Source organism: Mytilus trossulus, chromosome 6, assembly GCF_036588685.1.
Source record: "Mytilus trossulus isolate FHL-02 chromosome 6, PNRI_Mtr1.1.1.hap1, whole genome shotgun sequence".
Lineage (NCBI taxonomy): Eukaryota > Metazoa > Mollusca > Bivalvia > Mytilida > Mytilidae > Mytilus > Mytilus trossulus.
This window is the reverse complement of record NC_086378.1, coordinates 1,036,754-1,051,957: the sequence shown is the minus strand read 5'-3', so window position 1 is coordinate 1,051,957 and position 15,204 is coordinate 1,036,754. Positions and strand designations below refer to the sequence as shown.

Genomic DNA, 15,204 nt, shown 5'->3' with positions numbered 1-15,204 from the left:
TGAAACATTATCATCGCTTTTATTTCTTATTTTCATCCTAAAGTCATGCCTTCAGTTGCAAATGTACCCCATGCAAGCACAGTACGTATTTCCTGTGAAATAGGTTCCAGCAGAACATTTTCATTGACTTCTATAAAACACCTTCTTTCAAAACTAATATCACACAAACTTCACTTTTTTTTTTATTTTAATATTGGAACAAAACTTATACATTGTCATGGTGCTGTAATTTTTGTTCCGGAACTCATTTCACACTTGGTTAAAAAATTAGTTCCGGAACAAATTTTATAGTGCTGAAACATATTTTCTGTGACATAAGTTCCGAAGGAACATATTTCCTATGAGATTTGTTCCTGTGGAACAAATGTCACGCCGGAACAAATTTTTTGTTACAATTACAACTAAAAAAAAAGCAGGATCCCCCCCCCCCCCCCCCCCCCCCCCTAAAAATCAAATGGTAGCTCCCTTATAAATATTCTGTTATTCATTGTCTTTTTCGGTTCTAATAATTCCAGTTCAAGTGTATTAATGAATAATCCCTGACATTTTTTGGAACAGATCAATTCCTGAAAACTTTAATTATAAAAAAGAAGATGTGGTCGGATTGACAATGAGACAACTATCCACAAAAGACCAAAATAACACAAACATTAACAATTATAGGTCATCGTATGGCCTTCAACAATGAGCAAAGCAAAATTAGTATATAAGTAATTACAAGTAATGATACATATATAATTTCATGCCTATATCAAAGCAGACGATTGACCAATCAAATAATCATATTGCATTATCTATTTTTAAATAATAGTTGAATCTGGGACAAATCCTCGGGTTTTACCATACATAAAATACAAATTTCTAAATCTATTTTTTATTTTGTTGATTCACTAAAATTCTGTTTGAGATCGATTTTGCAAACCTCCTGATTAATTAGTTATTTGTATAAAATATTTTTGTGATTTCTTTAACGATTTTTATTTCAATTAAGATATAAAATTTGTAAATTCCCATAAAGTGGAATGGTAAACACCGAGAATCCGACCTGCCGTCATTTTCTATTTATAGAACGCTTTTGGAGGCATTCACATGGGAATTTCCCCAATGAAGTCACCAGACCACGTGTTGATCTTTCGAACCAATTGCAGATACTTCCGCCTTGTTTATCGTTGAGCAGATTGACAGGTATCGAAGAATATTATTTTATTAGAATGAAAGATACTCAGCAATGCAGTAAAGAAAACAAGATGAAAGTGAAAAACGAAGAAAACCAAGCAGTCGCCGCAGAAAAAGGTGAGACATTATAGATTAACAAGAATCAGTTATTTTTTTAGCATGAAAACAAACATTTCTGACGGAATCAGTATAGTTATGGTTTTGATTTAAAACGTTTTTCCAGTACTCATGCGTTCTAAAGGGATTTAAGATTAAGTTGCTTTTTATTTTGATTAACAGGTCCCGAAAGTTGTCAATGGGAAACCATAGATGTAAAACCACAGGCACTTGTTTCTATACATTGGAAGGTCGACTATCCATATAAATTATATGGATAGTCGACCTTCCAATGGATAGAAACAAGTGCCTGTGTGGAAAACACACAGATGTAACGCATTTACTTAGATTTTTAGGTCCTTTTTGCCAGTATATCAAATCATAAAGCTGATATAATCAACCATTTTTTTCCCACGAGACGGGGGCACAGCCCCCCCCCCCCCCCTGGATCCACCTTTGAGTAGTGATTTGTAGGCTTAATTGTTTTCAGTTTCTTAATAACCTTTTAAAAAACGATAATTTATTTGGTACTAATTTAAGTTAACCTAATATTGGCAATCTATATATGGTCTCCAAATTGTAAAAACAAATATCAAAAGGACCTAAGCACTACCATAGATCTAAGCGCTATAGTTCTGCAACTTGGTAAACCTGAACCTGAAGGAGTAAGTTATTTAATTTATTATATAACTTTGAAGTGTTGATAAGGATTATTTGACTACCATTTCAAATATTTCATGATTATTTGATAGTCTAGGACAGTGTTTTTGATTATATGATTATCTACTACTAGTATACAGCTATAAGCAAATAAGGAGGATTTTGCAGTATTTAGTCCAAAATGTTTTTAATTATATGATTATCTTCTATACAGCTACATGTATAAGAAAATAATAAATGATTTTGCAGTTATTTAGTCCAAAAAATTGTGATTTTGTAACTACTTCAACACCCCTGCTACATATTAACAACAATCTTTTTTTCTCTTGAAAAGTAAGTATTTAGATGGCACAATTTTGTCATACTTTCTTTAGTTTAAACTTTTGGCTTTTCTCAACTGAAAGTGAAAGTAAAAGTAGAAATTGAGAACTTTCAGTGTTTTATTTCTGATCATTTCTATCTTTATTGAGGTTTCTTTATCAATAGCCTTCACTCTAGGTGCAAAAGTGGTGAATGTAACATTTAGAGTATCAAAGATCCGACATCCACAGCAATTTTCTCAAATGACAAACACTATAGCTAACTATGCTGTATTGGTCTCTTCTCAGTACATTTTTTACCCATCTGAATGATGCTCCGACCAGTAGGTTGCTGAAATTTGTTTTCTTGGTAACTCTCCTACATGTATTCAGAGATTGGTTCTTGACTGGGGCTAACTTTACCAACAAAGCTTGGTACAGTAGTCTGTTTAAGACCATTCTACTACATGTAAGTCACTTTTTTGCAATATTTGACTAAAAGTTATCCTTGAACATGTTGAACAAGAACTACCATTCAATGGCCATCATCTTCATCAAAAAAAACTTAAATAATATATATTTGTTTAAAAATTTTCTGGACTTTCAAATCCTTGACTAAAGCCCACAAAATCCTAGCTTAAACTCTGCTTGAGTGTGTCAGTGCAAAAAGAGAGTTCACCTTATCAAAATGAAATGCCATTTTAGAGTCCTGAAAGCTTTATAGTTTTTTGTTTGAATTATACTGACATTATACATTATATATACATTCCTCAGTGATTTTGTAAGATGATATTTGGAAAAAAACTATATATACATGTAAATGTAATGAACCAGTACTGAAAATTGGGTTTAATCCTACAATATTTGTACAATCTTGATATTTAAATATTTGCATATTAATATTCTTAGTTGTAAGACAGTAACATAGACCATAAAAAGACTGTAAATTAATTTGACCTATATATATATATACAGGCAGGAGTTTACATGACAGCTGATGAGATATGTATTGCATGTCATTAATTTGTGAGATAAAAACTGAACCCCTTCCCCTCAAAAAACCCCAAACTGTGTTGTGATAATATCATGAACAAAGAGCAGGTTTATCTTACTGATAAAAATTAAACTATTGTAACTGTAAAAAAAATATTATAAATCATTTATTTAATGGGTTTTCTTGTACAAATTTTGACGTGGATGGAGAGTTGTCTCATTGGAACTCATACCACACCTTCTTATAAATATGGAAAAAAAATATGACCTATTTGCCTCTAGATTTGAAGGGTGTAGGCCGTGAAGAACTTAAATACAAAATAATTTCTCCTTGTTGATTATAGGCAATGTTAACTTATTCATAAAAGATTATTATACTTAAAACAACAAAAATGGTTTCTATTGAATAATGCAATAATGAGGGGGAAAATGAAGGACCTCTTCAGGGGGAACACTATAACTTGTGTTGTTAGGTTACTGTCTCATTCAGTGACAGATCAAGGGGGAGGGTTCCAGAGGTTTGAACCCCCCTTTATTTTGGATGATCAATGCATTTGAATGGGGACATATAGTTGGAACCCCACCCCCTTTTTGTCCTGGGTTGGGACCCCACTTTTTAAAATGGCTGGATTGGCCCCTGTCATTGGTGTAAACTCTATACCACCTAGTAATAATGACTTATAAATGTTCATATACACATTCACTGTGACCTGGTACTAGATTGACACATTCACCTGGTACCAGATTGACACATTCACCTGGTACCTGATATTGGATGGTACCTTTTAATTAATCAATATGAAAGGAATTTATATATTGAAATTTAGAGACAATAAAAGTGTCTGTAATTTGTTACATATTTTGTTTTGAAGTGTAGATTTCTTGATATTAATGTAAGATATGGCATTAATGTCATTAAGATTGACAACACATAAAAACATAAAATACATCAGGGGTCTTGAAACTTGAAATGACAACAGGGATTTAAAACAAAAAATAACAATCAAGGTCTTAAAATCAAAACTAAACCAGGATGCTTGTCCCCTCCTTTTCTGGGAAACATTTGTGACTGAACTTTGCTTGCTTATGAACATTTCTGGATCTAGGACTGCCACTAAGGGCTCTATTTTAACCAAACCATAGACTGTAACAGGATCTTAAAAATATACATAGAGTCCTAAAAATTAGATATAGACACCAGTCTGCCAATACAGGAAAAGATGGATGTCATTTATATAGAATATGAACAAAAAGAGATAAGGGTATGACTCAATAAGTTGCTTTGAATAGACTATTTTACACACTTGTATGCAAAAGGACTATTTACACACTTTTATGCAAAATCGTTTGTCATTATTTAATATCACACAAGTTTTCACAAAATTTGCATCAGAACTTAAGATACATGTATTTGACCTAATAGATAAAAAGTGAATGTTGCATGATGTCAGAAGATTATTTTGAGCTAGGTCATGGGTCATTGGAGCAAATTCATTTAAAAGATAAAAGTGCAAACACTTCTATCCATCTCATAGACAAGTGAAGATTAGAAAGGAATGAAAATAAAGTGTTTGTCCACTTTAGGATAATCCCACTTGGTATTTTGTTTTTGTGCTTATAGAGATTTTGGTCAAGTGTTATACTCAATTTCTCTTTTTTATTAGGAGGAGGACTTATTTATAATAACTTTTAAAAGGAAAATAGTATCTGTATGGTATTTCAGGGGCAGAGCCAGCCATTTTCAAAAGGGGTTTCCCACCCATGATAAAAGGGGGATCCAAACTAAATGTCCCCTGTGAGTGCATCAAATGCATTGATCGTTTAAAAAGGGGGAGTTCCAACCCCAAACCACCCAGTATTTGCCACAGTATCTAATGTTGAAAGAAATAATGCTTGTATGGATATATCAGATTGTATGTATTGTTAATGGTTTTGTTGTAATATTTTCTTATATTGTATTATGCTCTTTGTGAGCCCATTCAATGGAATATAAAACATTTTCTTCTAATGAAAGGAGATCTTCCTAGTTGAAGGTTTCAGAGGTTGGCAGGTAAGAAAAGTTTTCTTGCTGCTTTTAAGACAGTTTGGTGGCCTTTGGATGTTTCCATTCTCAATTTAATTTTAGTAGACAAAATGTTTATCATGTTATGTTGGTAACATCTATATATACCGGAATAATACCAGTAAATATATAAGAAAATTGATAAGAGATATACATGTTTCAATTTATCACACATTCAACAGATACCAGAAATGTAAATGAATTAAAACCATTATTAAATCTTCTATTAATTTTCTACTATATAATATATATATATATGACATACTAATACTAAGTGTTACCCCCAGGAAATAATTTTCTATAGGTGTTTGTCAAATATAAAGTAAAGGAAATCCTAACGCTTTATGTAATTCTAAATCTATTTGTTACATTCAAATTAAAGGGTCTTTTTCCTTTATATCAACAAATGAAAGCTTTAGAAATAAACAAAGCGCTAGTGTGCCATTGGATGATTAGAAACCAATCAAAATCATTCTTACATATAGAGGTTTATTTTTAGTGTACACGGTTTGTTTTTATACCTTAACAGGATAATAGTGATTTTATATTGGAATATATAACTTGAGGATAAACATCGCTAATTGATAATTATTTTACAGTTAAATTACAGGTATTGTATGATTGATTTACCTGTTAAGGTGTGTTTACCTTTCACACCTACTTAATACTTGATAATTTACCTTGAAAAATGATAAACCCTAAGGCATTTCATGTTAAGATATTACAAGGAATAAAAATGTCTGCACTTATTGTACATTTAATTTAATTCTAGTGTAAGGCCTGCTGTAGGGAGACAATTTAACAGATTTCTGAAGTGTGCTTACTTGCTTAGAGAGTAAGCAGCACATGCAAGCCTATTTAATAAACATTTACTTTCATTTCTGATGCTGATAGATATGAAATGCTTGTGCTTTATTCATTTGAATAAGTAATGGCTTTAATCTTGAATCTACTGTTTTGTTCAGGTGTGGAAGGTCAAACATTGCTTTAATCTTATAGAACCAAAATACAGGTGAAAGATACCAAAGGGACATTCAAACTCAAAAGTAAAAAATAAAGTGACAATGCCATGGCAAAAAAAGAAAAAGACATGATTTGACAAACAACATTTTACAATACACATAGACAACATAGAAAACTGAAGCAACACAAACCCCACCACAAAACGGGGACGATTTCCCTTTTTCCTTTTAGTTCATTTTATGACATCAGAGAGCAAGTTTCTCAGATGTGATAATTAAAATGGTGCATTTGTTGTGATGCTAAGGTGCCAAGGCAGGTGTGCCCCAGCAAGTGGTCATTTACTTAAGTTGCGATGAAATTATGCCCAGGCTGGCGGGCCTCTACTTCAGTTATGATAATACATCACATTAGAACAGTTGGGCTCTACTTAAGTTCATAGTATAGTGCTTTTATGAAGGAAATTTTCTTAAAATGAACACCATTTTAAGTTTGTCCAAATTAAGGCTAGAGACTACTCCTTAGAGTTCCTGTCAAGTTTGGTCTTCAACCCTGAAATAATGCCAGCTATAAAACAAAGTTTACTCTGAATGAAGGCTAGCAATAGGGTCTGAGTTGAACCTGAGATTTTCTTTTGGAACTTGTTGAAACTTAAGGTTCTCTTTAAACCATTAGAATAATAGAAATAATGTTTGAGAGTTTTAATGATGTCTTTTGTTTACCCATGATAAAATGTAATATTCTTTAAAGTTTCCTCTTCATCTAGGGTTTCAAGACCAGAGTGTAAATGGTCCTTTACCTATTAAATTTAGTTAAGTTAACAGGCTAGAATAAAGATAAAGAAACATAAAGAATGGGACACTTTTGTCATTGTTTTTTTACATCCTGGATAAACAATTGTTAAATGTCTTAGGATCTTACTTTGGGGTTCCCCTGGGGTTTCCCATTGGAATCAAAGTAGGTGGAGTCCCTTAAATCAATCCACTCAATACAGTTTCTGGAGTATGTTTGTTAGGATTTTATTGCCCTTTTATACATACCCAATTCAACAGCATAATTTTGAATTTAATTAATAAAAAAGACGTAAGCTTAATTGAAATTGAAAAGGAATTAGTTATCAAACACTGAATTTCCCTAGGTAACTTCTGACATAGGCTTGCTATAGTCTGAGATTGCTCTGATTTCTGGCGACCTTTTAAAGAAACTCCCAGGGCTGTCTGCCATCCTATTAAATTCAGCAAGTCCTAAAAATGATATTACTTTTTACAAATAAGGCTGATTATCTAAGAAGTTTAATAATATAAGACTAACCAAGAATTAATAAATTAAACCTTACATACAAACATATAATTATGAATCATTTGCCTGAGGCTTTGTACAGAGACAATAGATAACCTTAACATGTCAGACATTCGTTAACATCATTTCAATGACACTCGTCTTGGAAATTAAAGTTAAAACACTGGTAAGGGTTCTTTTCAATTTTTGTTAATAATCAGGGTAACAGTTTCTCCGATTTTTTTTTTTATAAACTAATTAAAAAAAAAGTGTGGTAAAGCAGTATTTTAAACTTTAAAATTATTAAAAATAAGAAAATATGACAGTTTTAATTTTTGTTTGAATTGATTATTTATATTGTATGTATTCAGGTCTTCGTTCATTAGACATTGATGAAAAAGGATGGAAATTCTGATTATTTTTTGGGCCATTTTTCCAAAAGATGGTAGTTTATGGAATACTTTTACCATTTTATGGTCACATTTTTCAGTCACTTTTCAAACCAATGTTCGCGTCTTCCTGTAGTCGTACGATCACCACTTGATTTCCACCTGCTTGTCTGAGCATTAACCCTAAAAAAATACATTAATTTGATCAGATTTACCTGAAAGGCATATATATATATATGTTATTTGAATATGATGATACATGTAGTATGTCTGTTGTCCTAAAGTACAGTTACCTTACTTGAATATGATGATACATGTAGTATGTTTGTTGTCCTTAAGTACAGTTACCTTACACACTAGAAAACATTCTTGAAACTGGACCGACATCAGGTCAAAGGTCAAACATTCAATCAAACATCAGCCATTACTGGAAGAACATATTTATTTTACTGGATATTCTTAAGTTAATCAATGTTTGTATACATGTACTTGTAATTCTAAAGGTATTATTCATTTTACCGGCCATTTTGTTGTTTTGTTGCTATTTAATAAGTTACTGGCTCAAACTTTTTGAGATGATTGCTGTCTAATTTCTAATTAAATTCGCTTGGTTATGTGGCTTTTAAATAAAAAGTGTTTTATAGAATAACTTGATAAAACAGATTTTCTATCAAATTTTTGTCAAATCATATCACCAGACTAAAAAGAAAAGAGACTTTAAGACTTGTATCCTTTTATGCCTTGATTTGTTTGACTTGAAATATTAAATACTTTCTATCAGTTTATATTAATGTTTTTCTATTTATTTTGTCTTTTTTAGAAAACCAAGCAGATTCTTTTGAGAAAAAGAACAATCTTTCTGGCATAACCATGACTAAAGAAGAAAATAAAGATAAAAAAGAAGTGAATTGTCTGGGGGATAATTCAGTTGCAGTGAATTGTAAGGAAGAGAATCCAGCTGTAGTGAATTGTAAGGGAGATAATCCAGCTGAAGTGAATTGTAAGGGAGATAATCAAGTAACTGTGAATTGTAAGGCAGATAATCAAACTACAGAAAGAAAAATATCAAATCAGGATTTGGATGACCTGACCAGTAAAGTTAGTGATATACAGATAGCTGACAAAAAAGAAGTTGTTGTTGGCAGACAGAATACTGTTGAGGAAGATACGAAGAGACCAAGGAACCAGACATCACTAGATAATGATGAAGAGGTGCACAAAAGGGAAGGTGCATTAACAGCCAGAGGCCCAAATGGGGGACGTGCCAGTTCATATGATAATTCTGCCAACAATTTTTATAGCCAACAGCCAGAATATAAAATTGGAAGTAGTAATAAACGTGGATTCAACGATGAGACTGAACCAGCCAAATATTACAAACCTGTTGTTGACTACTTCCCATCACAGTCTCATGTCAACGTAAAGCAGCTTGGTGGTGGTACCGTTACATTGAAGACCCCACCGGTCCAGCATCATAATGACCCTCCATACACATTTGACAGTATACCCGATGGGGGAGATTTAATTGATGCTCTGTTGGCAGAGCAAGCACAAAACATGAGGACAGATTTCACAAGTAATATACCAGTTAATATGGAATCTACAAATATTTTCTCTCCCAAACATGTGAAAGAAGAGAATGTGATTATTGATGAGAACAGCAGTAGTCCCTACACTAACGGTGGTCCACCATCTAATCAGAGTGACAGTGGTATCAGTGGCATGAGTTATGGGAGTCCATATCAGAACCTAAGTTCTCCCCAGTCTAATGCCTCCCCACCACATGTACCAGAGATGGGATATTCACCGGTGGCCCCACAATATTCAGATGTACTAGACCTCATGGATCCTATACTAGGGCGGGAAGAAGACTTCCAAGATGTTCAGAAAATGATCGCAGCTGATTTGTTAAGAGAGAATAAACCTTCTGGTCGAGTTAGGGAACAGATAAGACCTGAGATATCCCACAACCATATGATGGCTAATCAGATGAACTTGATAAATATCAAACCTCAGCCTCAACAGCAACAACAACAACAACAACAACAACAGCAACAACAGCAACAAAAGTTCCAGATGAATACACAACATTGTCAAATGCCCACTCATAACACAATTCAGCAACAGGCAACCATTTTTGGACATCCACCGATGAGTACCAATAACATTATCCTACCGCCATGTTCTCAGCCGTCAGCTGTTGTTCATCCTGTGATGATGCCTCAAGGTCCCATCCCCATTGGACCAGTCACACCGTTCACTCAGCCACAGATCATCATCATACAACCAGGGCCTATTCAGGCTCAGAGGAGACCAGCTTTACGTAATATTGCACCCAAAACAGATAAACAGACAAACAAAAAGCCAGTACAAGGACCTGTGGCAAACAAAGGACAAAAACAGCCTCCAAGACCTGATCCATTACCTGTGATGCAGGTCAGACCAACACCCTCACAGATACCAAACAATGCACAACAAAGACCACCAAATAATCAAAATAATGGTAAGTAAAATAATGTTCAATACATGTAACTTAAACTCCTTCAGGTCACATTAACGACCTTCAACAATGATCAAAATCCAGACTTATTAGTATCAATTTGACAAAGATGTTCTAAAAGAGCCCTAAAATGACATAATGGGAAGTATTACAAAAGGTAAAATAAAAGGCCTGTTATCATTGACATGGTTGACAAGTTTTGAATTAATATGTTTCAAAATAATAAAATTACAAAAGTTTTTGTTTTTCATATTTGAATAACATTGAGATTTGTTGGTTCATAAATCAGAATAAAAGAGAAAATATTAATACATGTATGGTTATAAATCATTACCTTTATTTATATTAAAATTTTAATATTTTTAGCTCAGAAAAGAAATTTGTTAAATATAGCCAGAAGAATGGTGGCTGAGATTCCATCAGAGCAACTGCGACATCAGGATGATGAAGGAGACACGTAAGTTCAAATAATGTGTGATAGTTTTGTTTAATCAAATATTGAAATGAGTTAGGCAGGGCAATGCTTAAAGGAAGGGAAAACAAAAAGATGTGAACTTCAGGAGACAAAACCAATAAATAGACGGATTCTGTAATTTTGATAAAATATTTTGGTATTACATTAATTGTTACAGCTTATAGGTCATCATTGCTACTATTCATAGATGTACATTGTGTCTTTTAATAGATAGGTTGTCACTATTTTTCAATGTACGCTTTCTTTTTATAGATAGATTGTTACTTTTAATAAATGAAGGTAGTTACTATTTATAGATGTTCACCTTCACTATTTATAGATCGTTTATGACTATTTATAAATGTGCACCATATAGTTATTCAAGATATGTTGTTACTATTTATAGATGTATACTGTTTCTATTTATAGGTATCTTCATGTAGCAGCATGTAAAAGTGACCCTAATCTGATACAGTCATTGTTGGAAAGATTAAACCGAGAACAAATGGATTGGTTGATAGATTTGGAAAATAAGAAACGTATGACACCATTATATCTTGCTGTGTTGGGAAATCAACCAGAAATGGTGGAAATATTTCTCAAAAACAATGCAGACCCTAATGCTCTAGCACAGGTACTTATTAAAATAAATTTACTAAAGATACTTGATAGGGCTGATTCAAATGTTCTTAGCTGAGTAAATACTAAAGTGATTTAAATGCTGTTACTTATAATTCATAACGATTTTATACACCAAATATAATCAATTCCTGATTCAAATGTCCTTGCTCATGTATACATTGAGATTATAATATGCAAAATATATTTTATAATGCACTCAAGATATACTTCAGATAGTAGATATAATAAGATGTGAGATGATTGCCAATGATACAACTCTCCATCCAAGTCACAATTTGCATAAATCATTATAGGTCAATGTACAGTCTTCAACACAAAGCCTTGTCTCACATCTAACAGCAAGCTATAAAGGGGCCCAAAAAATGATGTGTAAAACCATTCAAATTCCTACATACTGACAAAATTCTATTGCATAAAACAGATATATCCGACAATTATTTTCCAAAACTTATATATGTGATTACTTACAATTTGAATTCCTTAATTAATATTATTTATGTAAATTTGTAGTCTGCATCATCACCAACAGAAGGGAAATCTCTAGAAGTGAAGGCACCAATACATGTGGCATCTGCTGGTGGGGAAGAAAGTTTACCTACTCTTAAAAAACTACTCAGTGTTAAAGACATCGCACTTAACATCTATAACTCAGAAGGTAAATATTTACTACACTCCTTCCACTCTTGGACAGAAGTAATAAGGGAATAAAGAATAAAATATTACCTCATGCTCTCTATAGTAAATTATGACATATTATTACACCCATGCCTATTGGCTATGGAGGAGGAAAAGGTTTTTATTAAGAGACAAACTACAAGTAAAACTTCCTTGAAACATGAAACCAAAGCTGATCTATATTATTACCTAGTCATTATACCTGGTATCTAAATGTCTACAGAGTGTTATCTAATTGTATATTTTATTTCAGGCCATACAGCATTACATACAGCTATTATTGCTCATGGGACAAAAAGACAGAATGGAAGTTATATTAACAGTTTAAACACTATTGAAGCTCTGATTAAAGCAGGTGCAGATCCTAATTCACAGGTAAGGTTATTTTATATATGTCATTCTTAAAGGGATCCTTGTTCACAGGTGATATAAAAAAGAAGATGCGGTATGATTAGCAATGAGAAAAACTCTCCACAAAGAGACCAAATGACACAGAAATTAACAACTATAGATCACTGTATGGCCTTCAACAATGAGCAAAGGCCAATCGTATATCTCTTATGTATTATGGCACTGGAGATTCCAAGTTCATCGACTAATTGAACTTTGGTTTTTGTTGGTAACAACCATGACTTAAAGATGACTTAAGATAGAATTTGTCAACCCACAATATTATATTTATTCATGAGTGACAATTTTCAATTCCCTAAATTCTCAAAAATTGGTACCCAAAGAGTCAACAGTACATGTAATATTACAGGTATTATTTGTTACTATCTATTTTACCTGTATAGAATAGTTCAAAGTTTAGTTACCTGTTGAATTATTTATGACCTGTAAAGAATAATTGAGTGTTTACTTACCATGCATTTGTTTATTATTTTCAGGACAAGAAAAGTGGTAAAACTCCTTTAATGTATGCTATAGAGAAAAGAGACTGTATTCTTATTGAAAAAATGTTAAGACTCTTCGATCCAAAGAAGTTACGCAATGTCATCAAATCATCAACATTCGATGGAAGTAATTGTCTGAAAATAGCTGAAGGACGTAAATCTGAATTTAACCCTCAAGAATGGCAAAGATTGTGGGACTTGTTAAACAAGGCATGTACTGGAGAATTACCGCGGACAGTAATGTTAGGGTATTGAGTGATCTCGCATAAAACATGGCCATGGACACAAATAATGGCTAAGTGTAATTAATGATGTCTCGTTTAACATAAAGTTTATAGAAGAGATATTGGCTGACATTGCGACAGAAATATATTAATCTTACACTAAACATGTTAATTCAGATGTCGTATTGAACACTTAGTGCATATTGGAGAAGCAATTTCAGCGATATTGATATTATATAATGGAACATCTTATTCATATCAACGTAATAAAAGTCTCCAAGTCATGAAATATTCAGAACTTTGCCGCCCTTATATAACAAGTGAAGGTGTCTTTTAGTACTTGTGTGCTTTGATTATGAAAGAAGATGGCAGCAGTTCTAATTGTGATTAGTTGACCTTGACATTGTAAATGTTATTGTTGTATTAGTTATTAATGTTACCGTCCCTTGTTTTGTTTTATTGTTGGGTTATTGGATTAAAGTTAACAGTGTTATATTCAAATCAAAATACAAACAGACAGAAAGATATTAGATGGTGTATATATATTATGGATTTGTTATTTAAAAAAGGGGGATTCAGTAATTAAGTGGTCTAAAAAGTTAACCTACAGGGATTACAAGTTACCCAAGTCTGGTGTTAGTTAACTATGGACTCTTTAAGCGGCCTGAAGCACCAACACATTCTCCAGATTTCTTGGTAGTAGATAATCCACTGATTTTATTGTTAACAAAACAAACCAACTTTTCTTTAGACTTCTATGCTAAATTTATGGAATAATTAAATTCAAATATCGATGAAGATAGAATAATCTATTATAAGTATATGAATCTACAATTTCATGATAATATATAGAACAGAATCATGTAAGAATTAAATGTGAAAAAATAAGAAGTTGGCATAATATATTATCTTTGATCATTGTTTTTATTTGCCAAAGATGTGAAAGACTTTTATTAGGATATAACAAATTTTACTCCATTGTGCTGGTTGGTTTTGTCCCCTAACTCTGTTGATTTATGTTATAGCTACCAAGGGAGTATGGGAGGAACAAAATAAAACAAACTTGACTGTACATAAACATGAATTTTAATGTTTTCAGCATGGTTCACATGTGTTGCAAGTAGCTAGTGCCATTATTAGATTTTTTTTATGTTTTAAAGTTATCTTTATATATATGCTGTGATCATGTGAACATTTTTAAAGTGTTTGTTATTTATGAAGAATTGTTTATTGTTATTTATTGAATTATTTTAAAGTTTTCTTTCTATATGTTCTTGAGATCAGATTTATTGTACTAAAATGATCTATATTTTTATTTATTATTTTGACAAAATTCATGGGTGTTGCTAAGGGATTTACATTACCATCCAATTTTAAATTAATTTGACAAATTTCAGAAAAATATGTCTCCATCAAAGTTTGAATATAAGGCATGGTTACTTTCCATGTATGAAATTTCGTGTCTCTACCAAAGCCATGCTTGCTTTAATTTGTCTGAATGGCTAATTTGTAAATTAGTCCACAAAAGAAGTGCTTAAGAAGGGACCATTTAGATTAGATTTGCCGCTGTCCATATAGATGTGGCATAGTCAGGCAAATTTCTATTTAATCTTGTCTTAGAATAGTTGAGGTATACATGTATTTCAGTGTTAGTCTGTTAAACTACAAATATTCCTGACTGATTATCTTTGGCTTAAAAGTTATATTTAAAAGTGTATGATGGCACATTAGTGTCTCATGTCCAAATAGGAACACTAAAGCAATATATCTAATTAACTGGGCTTGAAATAAGTGACCATTTTCTAAAATCTCTTTTTTGCAAATTTTTATAACATGATTAAATGTACAATAACTCAACTGTTGATAACCAGTCCAGCAGTAGGTCTCACTTTGTTACATTTCT

General features: G+C 32.4%; 1 protein-coding gene across 2 annotated transcripts; it reads left to right on the top strand.

Annotated features, from left to right (window-relative positions):
- Nucleotides 1-1,132: 1,132 nt before the first annotated feature.
- On the top strand, nucleotides 1,133-14,254 carry LOC134720550 (uncharacterized). Of its 2 annotated transcripts, none has more exons than XM_063582869.1 (7): nucleotides 1,133-1,293; nucleotides 8,734-10,416; nucleotides 10,780-10,870; nucleotides 11,297-11,501; nucleotides 12,020-12,164; nucleotides 12,438-12,559; nucleotides 13,072-14,254. In XM_063582869.1, the coding sequence occupies exons 1-7, from the start codon at nucleotides 1,212-1,214 to the stop codon at nucleotides 13,330-13,332; spliced, it is 2,589 nt and encodes an 862-aa protein (XP_063438939.1). In that variant the 5' UTR covers nucleotides 1,133-1,211; the 3' UTR covers nucleotides 13,333-14,254. The 2 variants fall into 2 exon arrangements, with proteins under 2 accessions (XP_063438939.1, XP_063438940.1); XM_063582870.1 differs by lacking the exon at nucleotides 1,133-1,293 and adding an exon at nucleotides 5,764-5,896.
- Nucleotides 14,255-15,204: the final 950 nt, after the last annotated feature.